The sequence below is a fragment of the Hibiscus syriacus genome, unplaced genomic scaffold (assembly GCF_006381635.1).
Source record: "Hibiscus syriacus cultivar Baekdansim isolate YM2019G1 unplaced genomic scaffold, ASM638163v2 tig00110044_pilon, whole genome shotgun sequence".
NCBI lineage: Eukaryota > Viridiplantae > Streptophyta > Magnoliopsida > Malvales > Malvaceae > Hibiscus > Hibiscus syriacus.
The window spans coordinates 2,455,479-2,482,532 of record NW_024062574.1 but is presented as its reverse complement, the minus strand read 5'-3'; the positions used below and the strand labels follow the sequence as shown (position 1 = coordinate 2,482,532).

Sequence of the window (27,054 nt, the reverse complement as noted above, 5' to 3'; positions counted from 1 at the left end):
CACATGAATGAACATCTTATAGGTGAATACATGTATGAATCAATTGGACCTTTTCTGGGTGATGAATCATATGCACCAAGCTTGGACGACGATGGCGTGAACATCTTCATGAACTAATTGGACCAAATTCTTAGAGAGTAATTCATGAACAAGATGGATTAAATGAGTTGAAGACGATGGCATTTGGGGTATTTGATTCAATTAACAATTAAATGCCTCAAACGAATACGAACGAGGTCTATAGTGAATCGAACGAATAAGAACGAACGCAAACGAGAATATGAATCATTTAACTTAAACTGAACAAATGAACAATTAAACAATTAAACGAATGAAATTTTTATTCGTGTATATTCATTAAGAACTTTATTAAGAAATTTAACTTATTCGTATTAGTTTGTTAAATGTTCACTTGTTAAATGATAAACGAACATAAATGATAAATGAACATACATGAACGAACATAAAATTAATTGAGTTTATATTTAATTTTTTAAAATAATTTTAAGATATATATTTTCTTTAACTGAATTGATTATTTTTATTTGGGTTAAAATATTAATATGTTTAAAGTTAAAATATATTAAGACTTAATATTTCAAATAGTTTTAAAGATCGAGTTAAATATACTAAAAAGAACATTAACAAACATGTTACCGAACCTTTACAAATGTAAATGAAGAACGAATTCTTCGTTTATATTCATTCATTTAATAAATAAATAAACTACGAACATTTAATAAATAAATAAACTTAAACAAACTTAACTTTTCGTCAAACAGTTCACGAACGATTCGCTAAACTATCGATTCTTTTACCTGCCTACAAACGACCAAGGACCAAGGGGATAAACCAATGCAGCCAACAAAATATGCGTAACTCAGTTCTCTTTTCTTAGTTTTTCCAAGATTCATGGAATAAGGAGAGTAAGCATCACAGTGTTCCACCACAAATCCAATCTTATCACTAGTTTATTGAGTGTTCCATTTTTATCTGTTCAGAATATATTGACGACGTTAAACGAATATATTGACGAATATAGACGTTAAACGAATATATTGACGAATATAGACGTTAAACGAATATATTGACGAATATAGATGTTAAACAAACGTATTCGTGAACACAAATACGACCTTATCAGTTTAAATTCGATTCATTTACACCATTATTTCCACAGGACCAAATCAACCGAAATTGGAATATCTCTTTCCGTACAACCTAAGTTAGGTATGTTAGAAGCCATAAATGGAGAAAACAAAAGTAAGCTGCAGCTCGAAGAACACAGATAAGGCCATAAACAATCAGAATCCAATACTTCGCAGTACATTAATCCGAGTTTAGTTCTTAAGCAACATTCATTCATCTTCTCTAGGTGGAAAAAAAATAAAGGAAAAGCAATTGTAAGAACAGCCTTCCTAACATGTAACCTTACATGAACTACGACATGCAAATGAAAAACTCCAAGGCTATGCGGAAATTTGGAAGAAATGAACCTTAGGCTGACTCTCCATTGATGAAACCCTCCTTGCGACCTTCGAAACCCGGTCGCAACAGCTTCTTTTCCCTCTTCGCAATGCGTCGCATCTTCTTCTGGTGAATCTTGTCAGCTATATTCTCAGATCTCTTTTGCTGTTTCTCTGCTTTCAACTTCTCGGTTGTTTCAACTCTCTCATTCCACTTCTCGGAATTCTTCTGCTGCCTCTTCTTCTCCTTCTGTATACTCTGTTTCAACAGCTTTGGATCATCGTGGACCTTAATCCCTGAAGCTCTGTCCATTGCTGCCTTCCATGAATGCTTCTTCGCGATAACCTCTCCTTTCTCGGGATCCTTTTTAGCTTCTTCCAACTTCCTTGCATTTTCAAGCTCCTTGAACTTTGAAAGTTTTCTCTTCTTCTTCTTCCCATGGTTATCGTCATCCCCAAGTTTAACACGACTAAAAGTAAGTTCCTTTGCAGCTTCTTCAACATCCTTCTCTACTTGATCCTCATAATTACTTGCATCAACCTTCTTCTCTTCAGCACCGCCGTCATCCCTCTTTTGCTTCTTTTGAACATTACCCTTCTTATCATTCCTCTCATTCTTCCTCTTCTTCCCTTTATCTGAACCCGCAGTATTCCTGCCACCCCGAAGCTCCTCGATTTTCCTACGAAGCCTTTCCCTAAGTTCTTCGTAAGTCACCGACCGTTCCTCACCGCCATCTAAATCAGACATTATAGGTCTGACCTCGATTTCTTCCTCCTCACCATCACTATCCTTATTCTTCTCCTTCTCCAAGTTCTCCTTCAACAAATGGAGAGTCGATTTCGTCGACTTCTCGGGATCTAACCTATCTCTACGAGCTTTCTTAACATTCTCCCTAGATTGTTTCTTGGCAGAAGCCTTTTCAGCCTTGCTAAGACCCTGAAACCAAGGCTTATCCTTTTCATCAGGAAGGTAAAATCTTGCAGGTATTAAATCCACCAACTTGTCAAAGAACAAAGCATTTTCATGAATCATCGACTTTATATCGAATGTCGGTTCGGGCTCATTCGAAGTTTTATTCTTTTTCTTCCCCATCTGCATAAACATAAAAAGAAAACAAGTTTTGTTTTAAATCATAAAATAAGGGTTTCAAATGGCGGTGCGCGGCGCCGTCCGCCACCGCTAAAGACCTAAATAGCGGCGTGAACAAAATTTCACACCCACAGCAGCGGATCGAGACCGCAAAAAGTTCAAAGATCACATTAATCAAGAAGCCAATCTTCAAATTAAGATTATGGTTTCAGAAATTACCTCAATTAATATTTGGGTCGAGAACTTTACGTCAAGAGAAGCCTTGGTTCAGTGGTTGGAGGAGAGAAGAGGTAGAAGCTTGTTTGGCGGCGAGAATGTACGAAGAAACTAGGTCAGGATTTTTTAAAGGAAATGTTTTGGGTAAACTACTCATTTAGTACATCTATTAATTTTAATATTTAAACTTTTAATTTTTTTAAAAAAAATAATATTTAACGTTTAGTTTTCGTTTCATTTTAATACATATCGTTAAAAATTTAACGCGTTTAGTATCTAAACTATCAGTTTTGATCTGTTTTAGTACTAAACTTTTAATTTTTTTAAACTTAACGTTAAATTTTGAACAAGATACTAAAATGAAATAAAAACTAAAGTTTTTAACGGTGAGATATTAAAATGAAACAAAAACTAAACTTTAAGTATGATTCTGAAAAAATTGAAAGTTTAAGTACTAAAACAGACCTAATAGTTTATATATTAATCATGTAATTTACCCAAACTTTTTTATATATTAACTTTCTAGGGTTAATTGTAAGATACTTATAAACTATTATTCGAATTATATATTAGCCCCTAAATTTCAAAACATTTTAAGGGAAAAATGTAGAAAAGAAAATAAAAAAATACTTTGGACATAGCTTTCTAACTTTTTCTTTCCTCCAAATACTAATTTTCCTTTCTTTTACTTTGATTCAACAAAAACCCATAATCTAGAACTCTAAGATGGACCAAATTTGACCAAAAACTATGCTACATCATAATAAAGACCAAAAACTAAACTCCATGGACCAAATTGGAAAAGTTTCTAAATTTTAAGACTAATATTTAAATTTATATTTACCTATCAATCGGTCATAACATATATATATATATATACACACATAGGAATATATGCTTCTAGATTTGTAAGAAATCTTTGATTTTGATAACATGATACAATCAAGATGTGGGTAATCATACTAATTCAAGTATGTTTTAATTTTGGGTAAATAAAGCAAAAGATTTTCGGAAGTTATTGCTTTATTAAGTTACTCGAATATTAAAAAGTTATAAAATAATAGTTTGATTATGGATGTTATTTTGTTGAGTCTTTTGACTATCAAAAGTTACAAAATGATCACCCGGTTATTCATTATGTTCTAGACTCATTTTTTCCGATAAAAATTGATGGTTGTTTAAGCTAACATGATGACTTAGATATAATAGTCGTTTGAGATTTTGGGATTAAATTTTATTATCAAAGTCAATTAATTAATGTTCAACTCAGAATATCATTCATTTTTTTACCAAAAGGAATGCGTTTTGAACATAGTAAATAATTGGATGACTATTTTATAACTTTTAATAGTCGAATGACTCAACAAAACAATACTCTATAGTCGAAGAATCATTTTGTAATTTTTAATAATTGAGAAACTTAATAAAACAGAACCATATAATCATGGAACAACTACGTTTTTTACCCTTTAACTTTTAATCTCAAAGAACGATCAAATTAAATAGGAAGTTCTACAGTACGATACCTTAATATAAGACTAAAATAAAGCGTTACCGATTTTGTTATTATTTAAATAACAAAACCGATAAAAAATACCTAAAAATTATTATTTTTATCTAAAACATCAATTTTTTTAATATTTTCGGTAAAAGTACCCAACAATAACAAAACTAGTAGAAAAAATAACAAAACCAGTAGCGCTTTATCAAATATGGTAAAACGTCCAATAATAACAAAACCGGTAAAAATAATAATGTTTCCGGTTATTTTTTACCAATTTTATTTTTTAAATAATAACAAAACCAATAACATCTTATTTAACCGTATATTAAGACTGTCACACGTAATCATATTCAAAATTAAATGTATCTTATCAAAACCAAAAAATTTAAATCTTATCAACATTTAATAATTAGCCTACTCTAATGAACTTCTGACTCAACCGAAAGCATTGCATTTAAAAAATCTTACAAAATCAATATTAAAATCAAATATTTTTTTCTAGAAAGATGCTGCTAATCTTATTAAAAAAATAGAAATATCTAAAAATTATAATATTTTATAAATTTATAATTATCATCGTAAATTAAATATATAATTTTGATATTTTCTTATAACATTAAAATTAATCACTTTAGATCATATAAGGATCATATATGAACAAGATTAAAAACTTCACCCAAAATCTCGAACAAAAAATATATATAAACAAATTTGATTTCATCGACAAACGAACCACAAAAAGAGATAAAACTATTCAAATATTATCGATAATTGTTGACTAGAATCGAACGTCATGAAAAACTATTCACGAATGTAAAACCGCGTACCCAAATTCAATCTGCAAGTCCATAGTAGGAAATATCAACAAGATTATATATAAGAGTCATTTTGATAAGTCATGACATCATTAAATCTAACCCAAAAAAATATAAAATAAAAAAAAATAACCAAACGACTGAAAAAAAAGATAAAACGGGTATTACAAAGAAAAGAAAAATGTACAAATACAAAACTATTTATATTAAAAAACTAAAAGTGAAACAAAGAAGAAAAAAAAGAGAACTAACGGTCAATAACTAAGGTTATAGGCGTATTCATTTGTTAAGTTTTAAATGTGTTCGTATTTTGTTCGTTTAAAATTTTAATATTGTATTTATATTCGTTTATTTATTTTTGAATGTGTTTGTATTCGTTTATTTATTGTTCATGAGCATGTTTATCTAATTTTTACGGAAGTGTTCGTTATATGTTCGCGAATGTGTTTATGAAATATTCATTTAGTGTTCGTTTATTATTCGTTGTTATATTCAATTTTTAGTTTTATCATATCATTTGCGAGCTTAAGAAAAATGATAAAATTATATCTCTAAGGCTTAAACTCTTTAAAATTCATATTTCAAAATTCAACTTTTATCATGTGTTCAATTTAATCATATCTTCAGCAATATTTAAAAAATAAATAAAAGGAAAAGGATAACATGTAAACGAGTTTGTCCATAAGAAGCTAAAGCGCAGATCACTAAAATCCAAGCAGTCCACCGAGGGACTGAATTCTATAGAAATTCTATCCGAGCGAGCAGTAATGCCTATGCATTTATGTTATAAATGTATCTCCTTTGAATAGAAAAATAATACTTCTATCATGAATTCCGCAGATGCAAGGAAGAAGATAAAGATGCTCATCTGTATTACATTTTGAGTATTCATGGTGAAGGGAGAACAATTGTTTTTTGTAAATCAATTGCTGCTTTACGTCATATTTCTCCAATATTGCGCATCCTTGGCATCAATGTTTCAACACTTCACGCTCAGATGCAGCAGCGAGCTCGCTTGAAGGTTTCGTTCCTGTGATTGTGTTTATTATTCACTTCTTGTACTAGCCTGGCCTATATCATACCCAAATTTGTTGACCATGGATCGATAGCATACCCTAGTTTTCTCCCATTGTTTTTGCTTGAAAGTAACCCCTATTTCCGGTTCTCTTTTTGATGCAGGCCATTGACCGTTTTCTTGCAAATGAACACGGTATTCTTGTTGCCACTGATGTTGCAGCAGCAAGGGGACTTGATATTCCCGGTGTTCGGACTGTTGTCCACTATCAGCTCCCTCATTCAGCAGAAGTATGTCAAAGATGCCCATTTACAAGCTTTCGTTCATATTTTGTTAGTTTTATATCCCGATCTTGATTATATATGTTTTGGTTTTAGGTTTACTTCCACAGAAGTGGAAGAACTGCTAGAGCTTCTTCTGATGGGTGCAGCATTGCTCTTATCTCACCAAATGATTCCGCAAAGTTTGCCTCCCTTTGCAAATCATTTGCTAAGGTACCATTTTTGAAGGAAAAGTTGTCGATTCTTCTTTAAACCTAAATAATATTCTTATTGTATTGTCGGCTTTGAACAAGTAATTACTCTTTCCTAGTTCTTGAATCAAATTTTGCATTTGGTAGTTGGCTTACACGATTTACAAGTGCATCGGCTTGATATACAGGAAAGCATCAAACAATTTCCTTTAAAGAGCTCCTACATGCCTGAGGTCATGAAATGTCTCTCTCTAGCACGCCAAATCGACAAGATCTCACGGAAAGACTCCCAGGTATACAGATTTTAATAATTTAGCTATCTTACAATCCATATTAGAGTGTGGTATGATCTTGTCCTGTATACCTGCCCGGGTAATCTTGCTTGAAAATGGTGTATTTTCCTCCTAAATTCTCTTCGAATTTTAATTTCCCCCCTTTGCTTTTTCTTGTCGATCGTAAGCTTGTTTTTCTTTCATGTGGGAAAGGGCAAATACAAGCTGGTTGGAACGGAGTGCAGAGTTTTTAGAATTAGTAGTTGAGAATCACGACAGTGAGGAGGAAAGAGTGAAGAGTTTCAAGCAAAAGATAGCCAGCTCCGCTCACTTGAAGAAGTTACAACAGGTTTTTACTTGTTTTGAGGAATCACTGTAATCTTTGTTTAATTTTTCGAAGTTTTCCCATGTGTTTGGAGGGTCATATCCCCAAACTCATACATTATGAACATATGTCAAATATAAGTGTCCTTTACGGCTACTTACAAGAAAAAAAAAACAGAGTTGAACCCTGAATTCTGACTTCACCCTTTTTTTGGGTACAGGAGCTCAATGGATTGCTTTCACGACCACTCCATTCGAAAACATTTTCACATTGGTATCCAACTGCAGTGAGCTCTTAACAGTGTTCTTTGGTACTACTAATATTTTCAGTTCCCTTGGACACTTTTCTGGTTTGCGTTTCCTATACAATTTTGTGAGCAATTTTCTGATCTCGTAAGTTTTGCAGTGTTGTAATGTACATAGTTGGTTACGAATCGAAAGTTTCCGTAAAAGCATCCCGACAGAATTCAACTTTGCAGTGCATTTTCTCCTGAAATTTTGATTGCATTAGACAACTTATAATTCATGTCAATCTGTTCTATTTTTTTTCCAGGCTGGTGTTACACACATCTTATGCAAAATCAATTTGAAGAAATGGCTAAGCACAGTGGAGATGGCAAGTTAGTTTCAGGTGAAAACAAGAGACAGAAGATGGTGGTTATCGGTCAAGATTGCGTAGAGCCAGTACTGGCACTTCGGAATGCTGGTCTCGACGTAGTAAATTTAATGTTTCAGTTCACTTTTACTTGCCAAATTTTGTTCTTTCCCCGACAACCTTCTCGTTTACGAGTTCGCTTTATCTTCAACCAATGTGCAAATCAAATGCCTGACAGGGGAAGTTCCATCATATATAGATGCAAAGGTTGAAACCAACAAATTATGATGATAACATTCATATCGTCGGGCCCAATTTTGCATCGAGTCTAACAATGAACTCACTCTATCTTTATCTCTCAGGTGCTCATGGATGAAACGAGACGCTGAAACGAAAAAATACCGAGAGTGAATGCTCTTAGCTTCTCCTATTTTCCATTCCTCCAAGCTGTTGTTTCTCGGGCTCGGATTTGAATCTCAGATTCGGGTATGTGTTCGGCACAGTTACATCCAAAATTTCATTCATTTGTAGGATCAGGCGTCTGTATTGACGTCTGTGGAATACGTTAAACATGGGCATGGGCAAAGAATTTTGAGTACTTGAGGTAAATGTCACATTTGAATATGTAACCAACACTTTTTATACGTATTTTCATGTATTTGGAGAGTCAAAGGTTCATACCGATATTTGTCGGACCCATCATGGGTACAGACAATAATCTATGTTTTACTCGATATTGTTATATGAAGCTGTATATGAACATGAAAACCAGACCTTGGCCATTTAGACTTTGACAATACTAAGTACTGATACGAAAAAATAGTTAAAATACGACCCGGAAAATTAACTCGAATACATATTTATCCTTGCATTTGAAGATTCTATAATCGTCAACAGGATCAAGAACTTCACTAGAGTAATCCACGACTTAAATTGAAAAACAAAACCCGCAGACACTGGTGGTGGCACTGAACGGATCGAAAAAGGTCAAGGATCAACAACGGAAGAAATGAAGACGGAAGACGGTGGTGAACAAGGTCGGCGAAGCTCGCGATGTAAAAGAAACAATTGCAGATGACACTCAAATCTGTATACGAGACTTTAAACCTCTATTGTAAATATAATGGTCGAACTAGCCACAAGTACATGATGTAATTAATTAACTTGGGGCATAACGGGAGAATCAAGCACAAACTACTTCTGACTATGAATTCAACTCTTGTTAGTGTGGACTGTAAAGGGGTTCAAAAGTGACAATCACACAGTTGAACGGTATGTTGGATCATCGCGGACGTTGATGTCAAACAAAGGACAACAGATATCAAACATTTACTCGCATGCACTCGGTGCAACATCGGTCAGCGGTCATATTCTTGTTTTTGACGAAATTCATGCACTCGATCAAAGAAAACTTTAAAATTTTAGGGTGTGTAAGTTGATCTTAACTCATAATCTGAAGGTTCATCTACTGCATTGGCCGTTAAAGCCACTTCACTCCAGTCAGGGTAGTTCTTCTGCAGGGCTTATACTGCTTGCTGATGCAGATAAACATCGGGGTCGGGCAAAAGCAGTCGCCAGTGGTCACTTATCTTCCTCCGCAACAGTTTCTGATCTGCATGGCCGACAAGTGACCATAACTGATGTTGAGGCTGAGCTTGCATCAGGAACTAGTAGGTATAGATCTTTGAATGTATCTTTGCCACAACAAGCATTTGATCTTTTCATAACCGGTATAGATCAGTAATCACAATTCCGATAGATGCGGGATCGAAGCGCAGTTGTAGATACATTGAGTAATCCATGTTTTGTTAGTTGAAGACCCTGGAATGGTTCCCCCTGTGCACTTTCGGTTGTATATCGGCACGGGGCCGCCCAGTGTTTGGAATCTCTATGTTGTTTTATCTTAAATTTGTTTATATGAAATCGTTTGCAATTTAAGAGCAAAAGATATCTTCCATTGCAGATTGTATTCATTAAAAAAAAGAATCAAACAAAAAGAAAATGCAGAGGAAATTAAACATATGAACAAAGTAGAACCAAAAGAATCAGTATTCATATTAATACTAAGCTGTTGCTTCAAGTACAGGAAACTATATTTCATGCCAAAAAAAAAAAGTTGCAGACTGTCTAGGATTCAGACATGGCTGAGTCTGGGATGACCCAACAAGGCGGTGGCTGAATCTTGTCCGAAGAAAATTCAAAAACCGGCTTCAAGCTTCCATCTTTCATGTTATATATCCCCACATCATGCCCACCATACAAGTAATCTTCTTCCATCCTCTCCCAACAATCATCACTGAAATAAATGCAATCCTTTTCGCAGTTCAGAAAACACCGAGTCGACACCGAAACCGACTGATTTCCGCCCAAGAATAGAGCGCGATCACCTAAAGTATCCATCTCCACCCACTTGAGCTCATTGAAATCCATCTTGTAAACATGGAACAAGAAGGTCCTGTAAGGACAAACCTTGGGGTGATTGCTGCCTTCTGTCAAAAGATCATGTTCATGAAGCAATGTCCCATCCCAATCCACATAATCCCCACTGAACCTCACCACAAACAAAAGATCCCCACACGATTCAACCAAGTAAAACCTGCAGGTGCAAACATCTCTCAACGATTTTTCTTCGGCAAGCGACTTGTGGGGAAAAGCAAAAATGAAGTCGGACTTTTTGACGACATGGTTGCCTCCGATGTGGAAATCCCAGACTTCGATACTGTTTTTGTCGCTTAAAGCATAGAGACGGTTTCGATGACATATGATATCCTGATAGGGTGGATGGCTGAAGTCAAGAATAGTCCAATAATCGCTTCCAATTGCATTATGTGCAATCTCCTCACCGTTATTACAAAGCAAAACCAGACCACAGTTTCCATTGTCGTTGTTTTCTTCTTTTCCGGTCAGAATCGCTTTCTGAATTAAACATTCTCGCACTTGTTGTTTCCCATGACACAACTTAAACATAAACGTACGAGATCCTTTTAAGACATTGAGGTAATTAAGTTCGAATTCACCATCAACGTTTCGTACCATCTTTTCCAACCCTAGCAGACGATCGACAGAAGGGAGTTCGATCTTCACTTGCTTGAAAGGGTTAAACAGAAACGGGACTTCCTTCTCTTGCAAGAAAACCAACCATCCATGTGAAGAACCAATGCAGCAACATTCACTAAACTCCTTGGGCGTCGTCTTCAAGCTATAAAGACGATTTTCCATGAGATTCAAAAACCCATGGTAGCCATTGTTGTTAACGTTAATACCATCTCCTTCCTCAACCTGTTTCTTGGAAGGAAGCATGAGCCATGGCATCTTTGAAGTAAGCTCGTCTCCAAGTAAGTTCCATGAACGACAAACGGATTTGGCTTGAACAAGATCATTGAAATTTATCCTGTGGAAGATTGATCTCAAGATATGCGCAGGAAGTTCATCAAGCCTTGATGTCAATGGCGATTCCTTTCTTCTTTTTGTCATGGTAGCTTGCACCGTCATTGAAATTTGAAAAGGAAAACAAAAACCGCAGGGTTCTTTTTTTCCAAATTGTGAACGGTATTTATAAGTAAAGTAACTTGTATTCCAAGAAACTTGAGAAATATAATTTTAGGCTTATATCATAAATAAGTACTTAAAAGTATATTATATTTTTCATTTAAGCACCTAAAATTATCATTTTGGTCAAAATAGGTACCTAAATTATACTATCATTTTCATTTAAATAGCTAATTTATGCTTTAATTAATCCATGTGTTAACTTTTTCAAACTTAGATGAAAATTTTTGAATATTTGAAGTACCTATTTTGATCAAAAAGATACTTTATGTATACATTTTAATCGAAATAATACATAAAGTATTCTTTAATTAATCCATGTGCCAATGTACATTTAATTGTTCGTCTAACCGTTGTGGACTTATGAATCAATCTGAAAATGCTGAAAATCAAATCGAATTTAAGAAATGGAACTAAATAGTGTGGTTTGAATCAATTTTCAATAAGTATTATTCACACACACGTAACACGTGTGATTCCGGCCTCAAGCACGGCTGAGAACCGGCACCGAAACGATCAAATATGCTGCACACAAGAAATCAAAGATGTCATGTTCCACCACTAGGCTTGCAGTAAACGTAGTCACCAAAACAACTTGGTCCACGAACTTAAAAATGGGAACACAGCAATCAACAATCTCAACAGCAAAGGTTCATTGCTTTTGCTTTGTTCCATACTAGACTTGTCCTTCACCTTTGCGGCCTGTTGTCGTCCATTTTCAACTGCTGACGGTGTTCTCATCGATCCCATGCCATCGAGCTCGTCCCATCCACCAGAGTTACTCGTGCCTTGGTCACTCTCGTTGAGAGAATTGTCATCGACAGTCCATGATTGATAACCCTCCTTCATTCCCTTTCTATTCTTCGAGCCTTCATGTTCTTCTCTCTCCCTTTTAACATTTCTCACGGTGCGTCGCGATGCGTATTTTTTCAGTTTCCTCACTCTGGCATTACGCTTCTGCTTGCTTCGTGGCTTTCCCGAGATCGTTTTGAAGGCCAAAGTTATGGCCGACTTCCCAAGTGGAAGTGCAGGTGCCATGAGGAAAGCTTTTGGGCCAGTGGCAAACAACAACGAAATTAAAATCGGAGGTAGTGTCCAACCATAGGATTTGAAAACCTGCATTGATCAATGGCAAAGAGTATTGGCACCAACAGAAATGATTTACTGTAAATACAAACACATGTTCCATGAAACAGGAAGTATCGATAAAAGTAACAAACTTTACGATATATCGAATCGGGAGAAGAAAAACGAATTCTTTGGCAACGATTCATTTAAAATTGCTTTCCTATATAGAGCATGATTTAGTACTAATTCACAATGATAGCACCCTCTCTTCATGAACCATGCATATTTGGTCTGCAAAATCTTCAGACCGATAGTAGATGCCTGCATTTGCAAGCCATATAACTAAGATTTTAAGCCCAAGAGGTGAAGCCCTACACAATCCAATGTTATGTTCCGCGGAAGCTAACGCTAACACTCGCCATGACCAGCACAAATTCTGTTTGCAAAAGCTTCAGACGATTAGCTAATGGCCGTGTAACCTAATACTAAACCTTCCATGTAGTTTCTCCGGTACAAACTAGTTAAACTTGTCCAATCTACCATTCGAACCCCTTATTGTGAAGGACATCATAGGGTTTTTCCAACATCGATTTAGCGAAATACTTCCTGAAAACCAGGAGCCTTAATTGGATACCTAAAAGATTCTTACTAAGACACGGTTTACAGCTGAGGAAGAACAGCATATGTAAGTCGTGAATTTGATAAGGTTTCGAACTTGCAGCAGAAGATAGCACACTCTCTCCATGATCTGCATATGCAAGCCATATGACTAAGATTTTAAGTGCAAGAGATGAAGTCCCTAAACAATCCAGTGTTATGGCCTGCGGGAGCTAACACTAATACTCGCCATGATCGGCACAAATTCGGTCGGCAAAAGCTTCAGACAGTTAGCAAATGGCAGAGTAAGCTAATACTAAACCTTCCATGTAGTTTCTCTGGTACAAACTAGTTAAACTCGTCTCATCCGCCATTCGAACCCTTTATTGTGAAGGACATCAAAGCCTTAATCGGATTCCTAAAAGATTCTTAATAACACATAGTTTACAGCTGAGGAAGAACTAATTATGTAAGTCGTGAGTTCCATAAGATTTCGAACTTCAGCAGAATTAAACTTCTTCATCCTACTACTTGTTCACAAGGAAGCAAATTAGACCATCAAATGCTTCAGAGCCATTGGATGAACAAAGATAAGGCTAATGTCAACCAACCAAAGTTGATTAAACAAAAATGACACTTGGACTCTGTTATACCCCAACATCAATACCGCCGGAGATACTATCCCGCACTAGGCGGCTCCACCGGGAAACATACTCAGGTCACCGTCATCGGCCAACCACCGCATGAGGACATCACAATCACCATCTTTCCTGTTGTACATCAAACTAATTCCAAAAATAGTACAAAAAATTCAGAATTTTAATTCATTGCAACTAAAAAGTAGCAAACTTTACCAACTTTCCAACTTTATCTTAGCATCAAAAAGAGTAAAGATTGTACCTTGAAAATCCAAATGCTATCAATGATCTCAGAATTCATCATTTCATCATCACAATCATCTTCTTCTACGTCGTCGTTTTGTTGGGTGTTAAAGCTGAAACCTTTGGAATGGATTGTCTCGGCATTAGAATCCCACTTTCTTCTCTCCCTGCTGCTGCTATCTCTGGCTGCGGATGAGCTGAAACGACGGCGTAAATGGGAGGAGGAGGGAGGGTAAAATGGGAAATGGATGCTGGTTTTTTGTAGTTTGGTGAAGAAGAACAAGGGCATGGTTGAGCCGCTGTTGCTGCTGCTGCCATTCCCGTTTCCAGATTCTCTGTTTCGGTTATTTTTGCCATTTTGCTACGTTGTTTTTCTTCTCCATTGATATGATCGTTGGTGATAATAAAAAAACTTAGCAATCCCACCACGACGTCGTTTCCCCTAGTAGAAGTCTTCTGAATGATTTATTATGAATATGTAAAAAACTAAAAAGGTATTATATTGTGTAATATTATCCCATTGTTATATAACATGTTAAAAGAATAATTATTAAAATTAAATGTTAATTTCAGTTAAATATATAATATGAAATATATTTTGATTTTGATTTAATTTTAATAATGATAATTTAATTTATAAACATTTAAAAATAGATGTATGTATTTATAATAAAACCGATGATTAAATAAAAATGACAAAAACACGTAAGAGATCCTTATACTTTTTTTAAAAAAAGTAATGTGGTCTTTTTATTATTTTTTTCTCTTAATGTGACATTCAAACTCAGGGAAATAAGTCCAATGTAACCCTTTGATTAACGTGTTTTGTCGTTTGACCATGACAGCGACAAATCACAATGTTGACACGACAGTCCACGATAGTTGATAACGTGGCGGATAACATGTCAGATGGGTTAAATTGACAATTCAAACATAACAGATGAACTAGCACGTTAGTTAAGTGGACCGCACGTTAGCACTGTAACGATTAAATGACGAAAAACGTTGGCCAAAAGGTCACATTAATTTTTTTTTTAAATAATACGATAATCACATTAATTTTTTTATTTTTCAAAAGTAGAAGGACATCTTATTCGTTTTTGCCAATAAAAATTGGATAAGAGTAACAAGAAGTTGAAACGAATGGGTTTTGAGATTTTAAATTTATAAATTTGTGTAAAATTAAAGAATTTTACATCAAGTGGATTCTAACTCCTTCATAGGATAGGAGGATCATGTTATACAATGTAAAACTCTTTTAATTTTACACAAATTTAAAACTGTAGCATGAGTGAAAACATATAACTGAAATTAAAATATGTACTGAGAAAAAAATAATGAGTTAATCTCAGACATATATTTTTACTCATCCAACGATCATAAATCTTTGTAAAACTAATAAGTTTTACATTTTACATTGTATAAGTGGATCCTAACCCCTTCATGGGATATGATCATATTACACAATGTAAAACTCTTTTCGTTTTATACAGATTTAGGACTGTTGAATGAATGAAAACAGATGATTAAGATTAAAAGTATAAAATGTAAAGACATTTACCGGAGAAAAAACGAATCAATCTCAATCATATATTTTCATTCATCCAACGTTCCTAAAACTATGTAAAACTAAAAGTTTTACATGTATATGAATCCTAACCCTTATATATAACTACTTCAAATATATGTTATTAGATCAACTACAAATTAATTTTTAAATCTTTGGATGTCAATAATGTATCAATTATGTTTTAACCAATTTAATTCTTAATTTAATATTGATTAATTTATTAATGATTTGAATGCTAAAATGATTCGTTCAGTCCATTTTTTTATGCGAATGCATGTTTTAGTATGTTTTGGATGTAAATTCATGTTCAGATGTTATCTAAGACGTTGAATATCGGTTTCAAACAAAAATATATAGCTCGGATCTAAAATATAGTGTCAATAAGATTCCAACACGTGTATTCACGATCCGATCCGATTCGTATAATTTAACACTCGAATTAAAGACGAGATGATCAAAAGGACTTGAATGATACGATACCGATATTTCGAGGATTCAATCAAAACATTGACATTTTGACATCAACTTTATATGAATTGAAGAATTCTTAAAGGTTTGTAAAGAGCTAGGAACTAAATTATAATTACCAATCTATTTTATGTCAATAAGCAAGACATCAAAAATTCGAAATCAAACCAAAGACAGACAACCATTTCCAACATCCATTACCTAAACAAATAGTAGATGCAACAACCGACGTTCTTAATCCCGATTCTACTTGTTCGAGTTCGACCGGTTTCTACGATGAAGACGTAAACATGTTGTTTAGTTCGACTGGTTTCTACGATGAAGACGTAAACATGTAAACAACGAATGGGAAATACATTATCGGATTGGCATCTACCTACCAGCTGAGAAACTTTACAGAGAGAAGCAAAGTAGTGTTCGAGTAGTTTGTGGCCGTAACAAAATAAATAATAATCATCCGGCGAGTAGCTACAACGATGGTACACATGAAGACGGCGGGAGGGGATCAAATCTGATACAGAATAAATATTGACTGAATCAATTACTCGCTATACTGTTCCGACTCTTCATTTAATTTTAAGACGGGCATAGGAATAAGACACTCCAAATACACAAGAAAACTTGGAAAAAGTTGACATAACATAGACTCGTCAAATACATATTCGTATTCGAAACTCAAAACCGAGTCCACATAACATAGATTCGTAAAATCAGAATTACGTTTTTGTTCACTTTTATTTCTTAAATGTTAGTAAAGGCGGCCTCAATGCATTCACTTTTTCTAACTACTACTCAGGAATTATAGTTCTTGTCTTGAAATGTCAATAGAGTGAAGGAAACTAACCATCAAAGCCGAGCTGCCAGTCAACTGAACAGGCGTTATCGGTAACACTAGCATTCTAAAGCATATGTTGGGACCTACAACAATATTAAAATAATTAGGTTGATCTCAAACTACGATTGGAAAGAAAACCCGATAAGCTCTCGGCGATTTAATCGTCCTAAAGAAAATATGGTAAGAAAATAGGATAAACTCAGTGATTTCTATCCTTCTACAGCAAATAGGAAGACCGAATAATCCCACTAATGGAAATCAGTCTATGCATCAGACGAATTCAAACTAAAAAGAAATGAAAAAGCAATAACATTGGCTTGTTCAAAGAGAAATCATAACGGGAAGAAGTCGATGTATTAAATTTTAAATGAGCCTCACCGACACACGAACATATATGAAATTTATCAGTAAACACGAGGAATCCAAGAAAAATAAACCTGCAAACTTGGGCCTCCTACCTCGAGCATATTTTCATCAAGAAAACCGGATGTGTTGTGTCTCAAACCATTTGGACTATCATACTGGAGAATCCTTAGCTTTCCTTCCTGCATTGGGAAATGTAGAAATTTGAAATAATTAGTCAGCCGCTACACATAAAAAAAAAACAGGATTAGTACCAAAAACACAAATATGAAATTCATTGCAATGTCAATTGCTGACCTTTGTTCCATATACAAGGCCACCTCCGACAGAGGGATGAAAGCAAGCCACGTTTACCTCATCCTCTACGCTTGGAAGAACTCTCACAAGCTCCATGTCAGAAACTCTGTACACCTGAGTAACGAAGTAAAACAAATTACATGAAAAGCACGAACACAAGACGTGATAGAAGAGATTTTATATTATTAAAACAATACCACAATCAGATAGATGAACATTTATAAAGAATAAGGTTTAAACAGAGACACTAGCTGTGATTGAGCATATAACACTGTGGACATGCATAAAACATTTAAATGTCTTTCAACATCCAGGAGAAAAACAATTCTCAATAAATTAATAAAACCGAGGCAACTGAACCACAAAAAAACATAGATAAAGGAAATCACAAGCTTTTACCTCCAGAATGGTGTAAATGGGCACAGTGGTCTGTCCATCTATTACCACACTTTTGAGAAGTGAGCTGTGGCGACGACCATAGGCAAGTAATATATGCTCGGATGTGGGTGAAAACTGTAAATTAGAAAACGTTAATATATTACAACTTTGCAATTGTTTCACATACAGCAGTATGAAGGTGTCTCCTAAATATGCATGGACATCCCATAGCACAAAAATCCACAAATCCCAAGTCCCAACAAAAACAAGTTTTCATTTAATGAACTGAATACAATAGTCTACACAAAAAGGTGAACGAGGAGCGAGAGTTGGACCTGAATAGATGTTAAGCAGTGAGCAGCTCTTATTGCCCGTGAAGCAAGCACCAATCCAAATCTACACAAAAGACCACCAAAATTACAAAGATTAATAATATAAACCATGAGCAGAAGCGAGGGTAGGAATATGGAGAATAGATTAAAAGATTGGAATTTACGTGGCCTCCTCAAGCGAATATATACGAAGCTCATACATAACTCGATGTGCCAAAATTGGGTGGCGTGTGGGTGATGTTGCAACTCCTGCAACATCAGAATTAAGCTGGCTCTGGACTCCGGGATCGGCTTCCAAATGAGGAAGCATGCAGGCAACGCAGGCTGCCAAAAATCTCCCACAAGGTGAAAAATGTGCACCCATTTCACTGCAATTTTGTTTTCAGATAACAGTTCAAAGAATATCAGTGATATTTTGCAGTATACATAAGAACATAACAACAACAGGATACCAAAGGAGATCAGTTCCAGAAGAAGCTGAAATACACGCTATGGAATAATTAATAGACAATGCCTTCTCCAAACTACACGGCAGAAAACACACCTACAAAGCACAGCATGCGGAATGGTCAAGCGACATTTCTCTGGTTCAAGGAAAGCACAAGGATCTTTCATATAGTGTGGCCATATTCTAAGTTTAACAGTGCAAGGAAGTTCTGCTGCTGCTGCTGCCGCAAGAGATGTGGCAAGTTCCGATTGAATTCTGCTGGCAGCAGGTTGAGGATCACTACCATCATGTATGATGTTGCTAAAACCAGATTCTGCAGTTCCACCTGCGGAGACCATGCGAGAGCGTGAAGAACGATGCCGTGAACTTGATCTTCCATGAACTCTTGACTGGCCAACACTCGTGGCCATACCTGAGGAAGCTACTGAAGCAGAAGTTCCTGTATCACCAGCTGGAAGTGAGTTCTCATGACCACCACCAGTAGCCAAACGCATATTGCGCTGACCAGCTTGAGTCTGACCGATTAACCATCCTTGCAAGAAAGGTAGCTCCCATGAGGTTGGATCACCAAAAGGAAAAAACTGAGTAGTTCTTTCCACTGATTGCACCTCCATTGTCTCCATGGGCTCCATTGAAGAATGGGAAACATCAGTTTCCATCTCAGTTGGTAAAGGATTGCCTCCTGTTTCTTCTGGCAATGGAGAAGAGCTATTGGGTTCAACAGGAGACAACAAAAGCTCATACTGCCCTGTTGGAGTTGAATAGGTCAGAAGCCGTACTGAAGCCGATTGATCACCCCTCTGATGCACACCATTTGAAACAATGTCACCATCGGTATTCTGCAAAGACGTTCTCCCATTATCTCTAGAAAATGATGGCCATATCATGGAAGGTAGAGACATTAGAGGTAGTTCATTTGTCAAATTAGATCGATCATTTGCCAAATATACAATTGGTGATGGATAATGCAAGTAACCAGGAGAAGTTGCCACTGTCATTGACGAATCAGGAGCATCAAGATCATTGACCTGCAAATCAGCCAGAAATCTAATTAGTAAGAGAGTAGACTAAAGAACATAATCAATTTGATAGAACTGAAATTTCACCTCAGCAGTCAAAGAAATGGAGCCGCGTATGGATGAAAATGTACAGCTCGAAGAGATCGTCGTGTCTTCAGTATAATAGATGGAGATGATGTCTCTCCTCTCCTATTGTAATGCCATATATAACTGATGAACAGCTCAAAAGTCAGACAGTCGTGTATCGATCCAAATAAAGTAGTACACATATATGGAACAATCAGCCTCACCTTATGCCCTGAGGCTACTGCAAGAACTTCCCCTTGAGCATGGAAAGCAATAGACGCAATAGGGCGGTCTGCATTAAGGAGAGAAATAAGAAATAACACAAAGCATAAACACATTTATGTGTTCCCAATGTAAAATTACAAAGGGAAATCCACGAGAGTAATTACAGAAATCACGTGTTCCTATACAGTCGGCAGTATTTGCATTCCACAAGCGAACTTCATGATCCAAACTTCCACTTGCAAGTATCTCCGGATACAATGGATGGAATCTAACCTGCAAATTTTCAGCATCACAAAATATTAACGCAGGCTCTACCATGAGCATCCCAATTGCAAAATTATTTAGGCATTCAAGAAAAAAAAGATCAAGTAAATTAACTAAAAATCTAATCATATATAAATTATATTGTTATCTTTATGTGCTGAATCAAAGATCTGAAACGCATTTACAAGATACAAACTCTTAAAAGCATCAAAGAGATCTTCCGGATGCATACAGATGCATTGAGCAGCATTGTTTTAACAATTAATTTTTTTATCGATCCAGTTAGGTTGAAGTGGCTGGCAGGTAGGCATTAACAAAATTTAAGAGGCAAAAAGTTACGGCCTTACCACCCAAGGCGTCCTGCGATGACCACTCAACACCTTCAAACAGTTTCCAGTCTGGCAATCAATAATCTTAACTGTATGATCTCCACTGCAGGACCAAAATCCAAGTAAAATATGTATCAAATCTTAGGGTGAAGCTAACTGGACACCTGATTAGACTGATAAAATACTGGAAGAAAAAGTAACTCACTGTGTAGAAGCAAGTGTTTTCCCGTCAGGACTGAAGGCTGCTGCAATAGTAGATCTCGGAGGAGGCAACAATGGGCAGTATTTTGCTGAAAAATGCCGCAAGGACTCTGCCTCTACCCTGCAACCCCATTGAATTGCAATAAAATTTATCAGGATCCCTACTATAAGATAGGAACAAAGTTCTATGACTCAGACAAGAACACATGTCGATAAAAAAATGGACCACAAAGTAGAATAAAATTCAGTAGCTTCCACTTACAAAACTGTGAAGGAAGTGGAAAAAGAATGGTATTACCAGGAAAGAAGATCAGATCTTGCATCTCTTGTTGCCTGACATTGTGGCCCGAAGGAATCAGGACGGCTTTTTGACCCTTCTACCCATAACTTTCGTGATGACCGTTTGGTTCGTGGAGAAACTTCTCTCCGTGCCAATAACTGAAAAACATTGCTAGTGCAAGCAAAAACATAAAAAGAACTTATTCAGCATAAGCATGAAATATCAAAATTATGCACTCAAATCAATATAAATGTAACAGTGAACAATTCAAACCTAAACATATACAGCTCAAAGAGCGTAGAACAAATTAAATAGCTAAATCGGTAGATATCTCAGCTGACTTCATTAAATGTAACAAATCTGGTAACATTTCTGTATTAATTTTATCTGCTTAGGAGGGAGTAACATGTTTCATAGACACCTTTCTTGCAATTAAACCATACATCTCTTATAATAATTTGGCCATAAAATGAATCTGGTGGAAAAAAAAGATAACCGATTTTTTATGGCAATGTTTTATCTGAATTGGTTGAAAATTCTCCACAATTCATAAGCATTCAAAAGAACTATGCTCGGATCAAGAAAACAGCATCAACGTTTCAAGCATTCAAATCGTTTCAATAACATGATATGGAAATTCCAGCTTGATTCCAAAACTAATAAAACAATCCAGGATAAACCAACACAAACTTCAAAATTCAACACGAAAACAAATCAAATCCCAAACTACACCGCATTTCCTAATCAATAAGGAACGAGATCCAAAATTTACTTCAAAATTCCGCAAAACCTATCACAATCCTCGCCATCGGAATCCAAAAGAGTATCCCTAGAACTTAAATCCAAATCAAATTCCAATTCCCCTAACAAAAAAAACGAAATCCGGCTCGAAATTCATTGGCATAAAACGTTTTACCCGGTCCTTCGCGAGCTAGAACCGGATGGCGCATTCAAATCTTCGGCTCGTACTGAATAATCTCTCATGATTCGCCGAAGTTTTTCAAGCTTCAATACGTCTCGCCATTTTATTAAAAGAAAGGGCGAAAAAAAAAAAGATGGCTGAGAAATATTCTTTCCTTTTGTTTAAAAATAGAGGGCTAAGGGAATTAGGTTTCGAATTTGTCTGTCAATCAGTGTTGATTATTATTAGTTGAAAATTTTTAAAAGAAATAATTTATTCTTTTTCCTCGGTTAGATCACTCTGTTTGTTTGTTTCTAGGGAAAACCTAGAAGTAAATAGAAAAAAAACATTGAAATAATAATAATAATAATAATTAAAAACATAATTAGAAATTAATGCTTCGTGGCTTCGCCTTTGAGCTTTACTTATAAGATTTTTCCTTTATGGTTTGGTCGGTGTTGATTATTCCATTAGGAAAAATTACCCTTCGAAATATGGGTTGAAACGATGCGTTTTGGGCTTTGGACCGACTCCAATGATGTAAATGTGTTAACACGTGCCCACAATTTAAAATTATTCAATTATTATATTAAAAACAATTCCATTATTAATTATTTTATTAAACTCATTAATATTTCATTCTAAATTTTATAAAAATTATGTATAATTTTTTTATCTTTATAGATATTATAATTAGACAAAAATGCACTAGAGGTCCTTATACTTGTTAAAAGAACCAATATAGCTCCCGTATTATTTTTCTCTCAATATGACATTCCAACTCAAAAAATAAATACATCCTTTGATTAACGTTTTCGTCGTTGACTGTTATGATGTTGATGTGACAGTTTATAGTACTCACATTACAATCTACGATGTTGACTTGGCAATACATATTGGTTGATAATGTGACGAATCGATTAAATTGATAATTCAAATATGACAGATAAACTATCAGCTCAGCACCGTGGACTGTCATGTTAGAACCGTGAATTGCCACGATAATACTGTAATAGTCAACGACTATAAAACATTGATGAAAAAGCCACATTAAATTTTTTTCTCAAAAGTATTGGCACTTCTGATATCTTTTTACCTTATAATTATTATTGTTATGAAGTTGGACAAAACAATAATAAGAAATCACATATCACATAAATTTTACATAAAAAATCTAGAAAACTTATATATATTGATCGTTCAATTTTCTTTTTTAAAATTATATCTTACAATGACATATTACTATTATCGTTAAATTTTAACTACGAGTGACCAAACTATAACGTTATATATAATTTAAAAAATAGTTATATAATAAAAATAGAATTATGTGAATAGTTGAGTGACTAAATACGTAATTTATTAAAATTAATATCAATCAACTAGGGATGACAACATGCCAAAACCGGGCTGGATGCAACTAAACCCATACCCATTTTCACATACTAGATCTAGATCCGCCCAGGATCCACGAGTCTAGAAAATTGTGAATCATATTGAGATCCAACGGATCTCACAGATCAGGGTCTAAAACGGGTTTGTTAAATAAACGACCATTTGATCTATTTTTTAATATAATAAAATTGTTATTGATTAATTTTACAACATATCTCCAATGGAAGAAAGATTAATTTCAATACAACTACTAACATAATAAAAAAGATAAACTAAAGTATCAAAAAAACTTCAATACAATTATACAAATGTCTTTTGAATAACACAAATATAAAAAAATATATAGATCATGAAATATTCTATTGTTGCAATCCGAGTACCGCACTTCTACCTCCTTAGAGTATAAGTCTTCATCACTACTTAAATCATCAACGTCCTATAAAATCAAAGGTGGACTTTTCTATAAACGGGTAAATGGGTCTAAACCTAGTATCTTAGCGTCAAATTTGTACCCCGGATCCATACTTTAATAAGAGAGTCCAGATCTGGTCTGGATTCATCGGGTCCAAAATTTAAGGATCCAAACCCTATAAAATAGATTTAGGTCTCCTCCAGGATCCATTGCCATCCCCATAATCAACTAAAGCACAATCAATTATTAAAACTTTTTGAGATAGGGCTACTTCAATATGCTCCTACTTTACTTTCAACACATTCTCATTGTTTGATTTTGATCATCAAATAAGAGTCAAATTTATCGAAGAACCTCAAAAGATAATATTCATGCACACGTTTTCAGACGTATGTCGAACGTAAATATACTTCGAGCAAAAGAACCGCGGCAACACAGATCCGGAGTTCTGACAAGATCGATTCGATTACCCGAGTGTCATTGTTATTAAAGAACAAAAGTCAACAGTTCTGAATCAATTAGACAAAAACACTGACTAAAAAACAAGCTATTCAAACATACAGGGATCAATAAAGCTTTTTCCCACCTTCTTGTAAGATCTCGTATGCAAGTTTATATTTCTCTACAGATGTTGTCCCACATCGTACATATTTACAAGCTGTTTCTCTCAAACTCCAGACCATAATGGCCTTCAGTTCTGGGGAGCTTGCCTCGGACTCAACACCGCATAGGATGCGGTACTCGGCGTTCCTCAACCACCGAGGTAACATATATCGAGAAGGAAGATCGCTTATGTTCAACAATTCGAACAACTTCAATACATGTCTGCGTAGTACACCTTCGAATTCGAACATATGACAGCTACAATTAACACTCAGGTTGACTGCACTAAATGTAACGGCATGTTTGTCGTTCTCGTTCCCAGACTATCTTACCAAGTACCGGAAAATCGTCCTTTCTTCGTAAGTCTTTATCCCGATATAACTGTAGGATTGTAGGAGCTCGTCTTGAAATATTTTGAAGATGGTGAAAGTATAGAGCCTCCTACACTGTTCTATTGCTTCTTTTGTTTGTGAAAAGGCCTGTAAATTAAGAGTTGAAATCTTCTTTCCTTTCCTCCTCCCGTCGTTGTTCGAGTCCGTGTTCGTATCGGGAATAAACTCCATAAGTGGCGTTTGGTCGTTTACCTGTGTGCCGAAGAATGATTAGAGACTTTCAACTATAGGGATGCCGGCAAAAAATTTGCCCCGTAAATACAACGGAACCCAGCTTTCACGCTTATGGTACATGTGTTGTAACCAAACATTTCCCTTCAAGCTATATTTATTGATAAGTGAATTCCATGTGGTGTTGAACTCGACAGTCGTCTGACTTTCGTAGATGCACTTTTCGTACTCATATTTGAATTCAATAGGCATTGACCACAGATTCTCCCGCTCCTTAGTTCTAATCTGCCACGGTGAAAAGCGATGACGAGCACCGGGAAAGACTTCGGTGATTGCTTGCTGGATGGCCATGTCTTGATCGGCAATAATAGACTTAGGATGGCACCGAGACATTGCCTTAAACAATGTTTTAAACAACCAATTAAAGCACTCCTTTGATTCATTAGCAATCAAAGCAGATCCAAGAAGTACAGGCTGCTTGTGGTGGTTTACTCCGACGAATGTGGCAAACGGCACCTCATAGTTACTTTTCCTGTACGAAGTATCGAAAATAATGCCATCACTGAATTGACTGCATGAATATCTAGACCTGCCATCCGCCCAAAAGACACTCCGGCAACTACCGTTGTCAACCTCCACCGAATAAAAGAATCCGGTATCTTCTGCTTGTCTGATTTGAAAATACTCTAAAAGTACAGGGTATTAATCAGTTCCGATTTTGTTTTCTCGGCTTCTTTTGTTAATCTTGCTCTTATTCGTTTCACTGAGATCCATAGAAATCATGCCATTGGTTTCTTCCCCTATGAATTTCTTCGAAGCTGTGGAAAATTTCGTTTGGCACGCCATTTGCACTTCGAGATCATGATTATGATCTTTATCAAGACGATCTACCATCCAGCTTCCACAGTCTTTCCTCTTAATCCTCATAAATGCCCCACAACCTACTCTTGAGGGATGCTGGAAACCTTCCTTCGAGCACACAAATCTTCGAGAAGTAATTGACCCATTATTCTTTGAGCGAAACAACTGGCCAACCCGAACTCGAAACCCAACACTTTCAGCATATTCTTGATAATGATCTTATGCTTCATTAGTTGTATTAAACTCTAGACCTTTATATGGTTCAGCTCTAGATTGCCTTCCATCTCCACCTCGCTTTTGCATTTTGAAATTTATGATACCCGATGGAATTGGTTGTCCATTACCTATTTGCCCCAGCATTTTGACTTTCGGCATACGCAACACTTCAACCAACAATTTCATAACAACGGGAGGTCCCTGCTGCAAAACGGGCGAACTGCTTTCCCCTTCAAGCCCAAGTTCATGATTATGATCCTTCTAAATTTGGTCAATAACCCACTTCCTGGAATCACGCCTTTGCACCCTAATGAAAGCAGGGCAACCCGTCCTTGAATTCAGCTGAAACCCTTCCTTCAAGCAAATGAATCTTCTTGATGAGACCGACCCATCTCTCCTCGACCGGTACAACTGACCAGTTCGAATTCTAAACCCAACACGCATTGCAGACAGACCGTAGAACTCAAGCGCCTCATCGTCTGAATCGAACTCCAAAACGATAGACCGGGAAGGCGTTTACAACCATCGGATTCATACATTCTCCATTGCTCGAATTAGTATCTAAGCTGTCTTCATTAAAAACGAATGGATAGGAGAAGATTATCACAATACAGCTAAGATCGTTCAAGCTCAACAAACTTCAGCCATGCTAAAAAAACATGAAAATTTAACATAATCTGATAATTTGATGAAGAAATTAAGAGAAACCCAAAAATTCAATCATAAAAACATAGCTAAAAAAGCATCAAAACTAAAATAATAACAAGAACAACATGATTAATTGGAGACTAAAGACAAACTAAAATCAAGGGTTCCACGCATCCAACACACAGTTTCGCCTAACAAGTGAAAAATCATTTTACCTTCTGAAATCTGTGAAGTGCCTTGATCCTGAATAAATTTCCATATCTGGGCCTACAGTTCAGAACCCATAACACTAAATCTGTGAAATCTGGGTCTGATTTATCTCCCCTTTTTGAGCGGGAAATCCTGTGGCAAATAGGAACTTAAAATTAAAAAAAAACAAGGGTAAGGGGTTCGAAAGGAGGAAAGAAAGAAGGTTGGTGATGGAGTTTTTGGTTCTTAATCTTCCATTGACATCTTGCTTCAGCTTTGGGCTCTTCTCTCGTCTGCCTTCGTTTTACCGTCATTTTTTTGTTTATT

General features: G+C 35.7%; 3 protein-coding genes and 3 pseudogenes across 3 annotated transcripts; 1 reads left to right on the top strand and 5 right to left on the bottom strand.

Annotated features, from left to right (window-relative positions):
• Positions 1 to 1,297: 1,297 nt before the first annotated feature.
• LOC120213900 (ribosomal RNA-processing protein 14-like) lies at positions 1,298 to 2,877 on the bottom strand. The gene is made up of 2 exons (XM_039211949.1): positions 2,776 to 2,877; positions 1,298 to 2,559 (listed from the first exon to the last, which is right to left on the bottom strand). The coding sequence occupies exon 2, from the start codon at positions 2,557 to 2,559 to the stop codon at positions 1,498 to 1,500; it is 1,062 nt and encodes a 353-aa protein (XP_039067880.1). The 5' UTR covers positions 2,776 to 2,877; the 3' UTR covers positions 1,298 to 1,497.
• A 2,192-nt stretch (positions 2,878 to 5,069) lies between these two features.
• On the top strand, positions 5,070 to 9,513 carry LOC120213681 (annotated as a pseudogene).
• Positions 9,514 to 9,896: 383 nt separating this feature from the next.
• On the bottom strand, positions 9,897 to 11,261 carry LOC120213679 (F-box protein At4g35733-like). The gene has a single exon (XM_039211745.1). The coding sequence runs from the start codon at positions 11,259 to 11,261 to the stop codon at positions 9,897 to 9,899; it is 1,365 nt and encodes a 454-aa protein (XP_039067676.1).
• Positions 11,262 to 11,874: 613 nt separating this feature from the next.
• Positions 11,875 to 14,253, bottom strand: LOC120213901. Its single transcript, XM_039211950.1, has 2 exons — positions 13,884 to 14,253; positions 11,875 to 12,434 (listed from the first exon to the last, which is right to left on the bottom strand). Exons 1-2 carry the CDS (start codon positions 14,151 to 14,153, stop codon positions 11,901 to 11,903), a joined length of 804 nt encoding a protein of 267 aa, XP_039067881.1. The 5' UTR covers positions 14,154 to 14,253; the 3' UTR covers positions 11,875 to 11,900.
• A 1,862-nt stretch (positions 14,254 to 16,115) lies between these two features.
• Positions 16,116 to 22,169, bottom strand: LOC120213902 (annotated as a pseudogene).
• Positions 22,170 to 24,080: 1,911 nt separating this feature from the next.
• On the bottom strand, positions 24,081 to 26,406 carry LOC120213678 (annotated as a pseudogene).
• Positions 26,407 to 27,054: the final 648 nt, after the last annotated feature.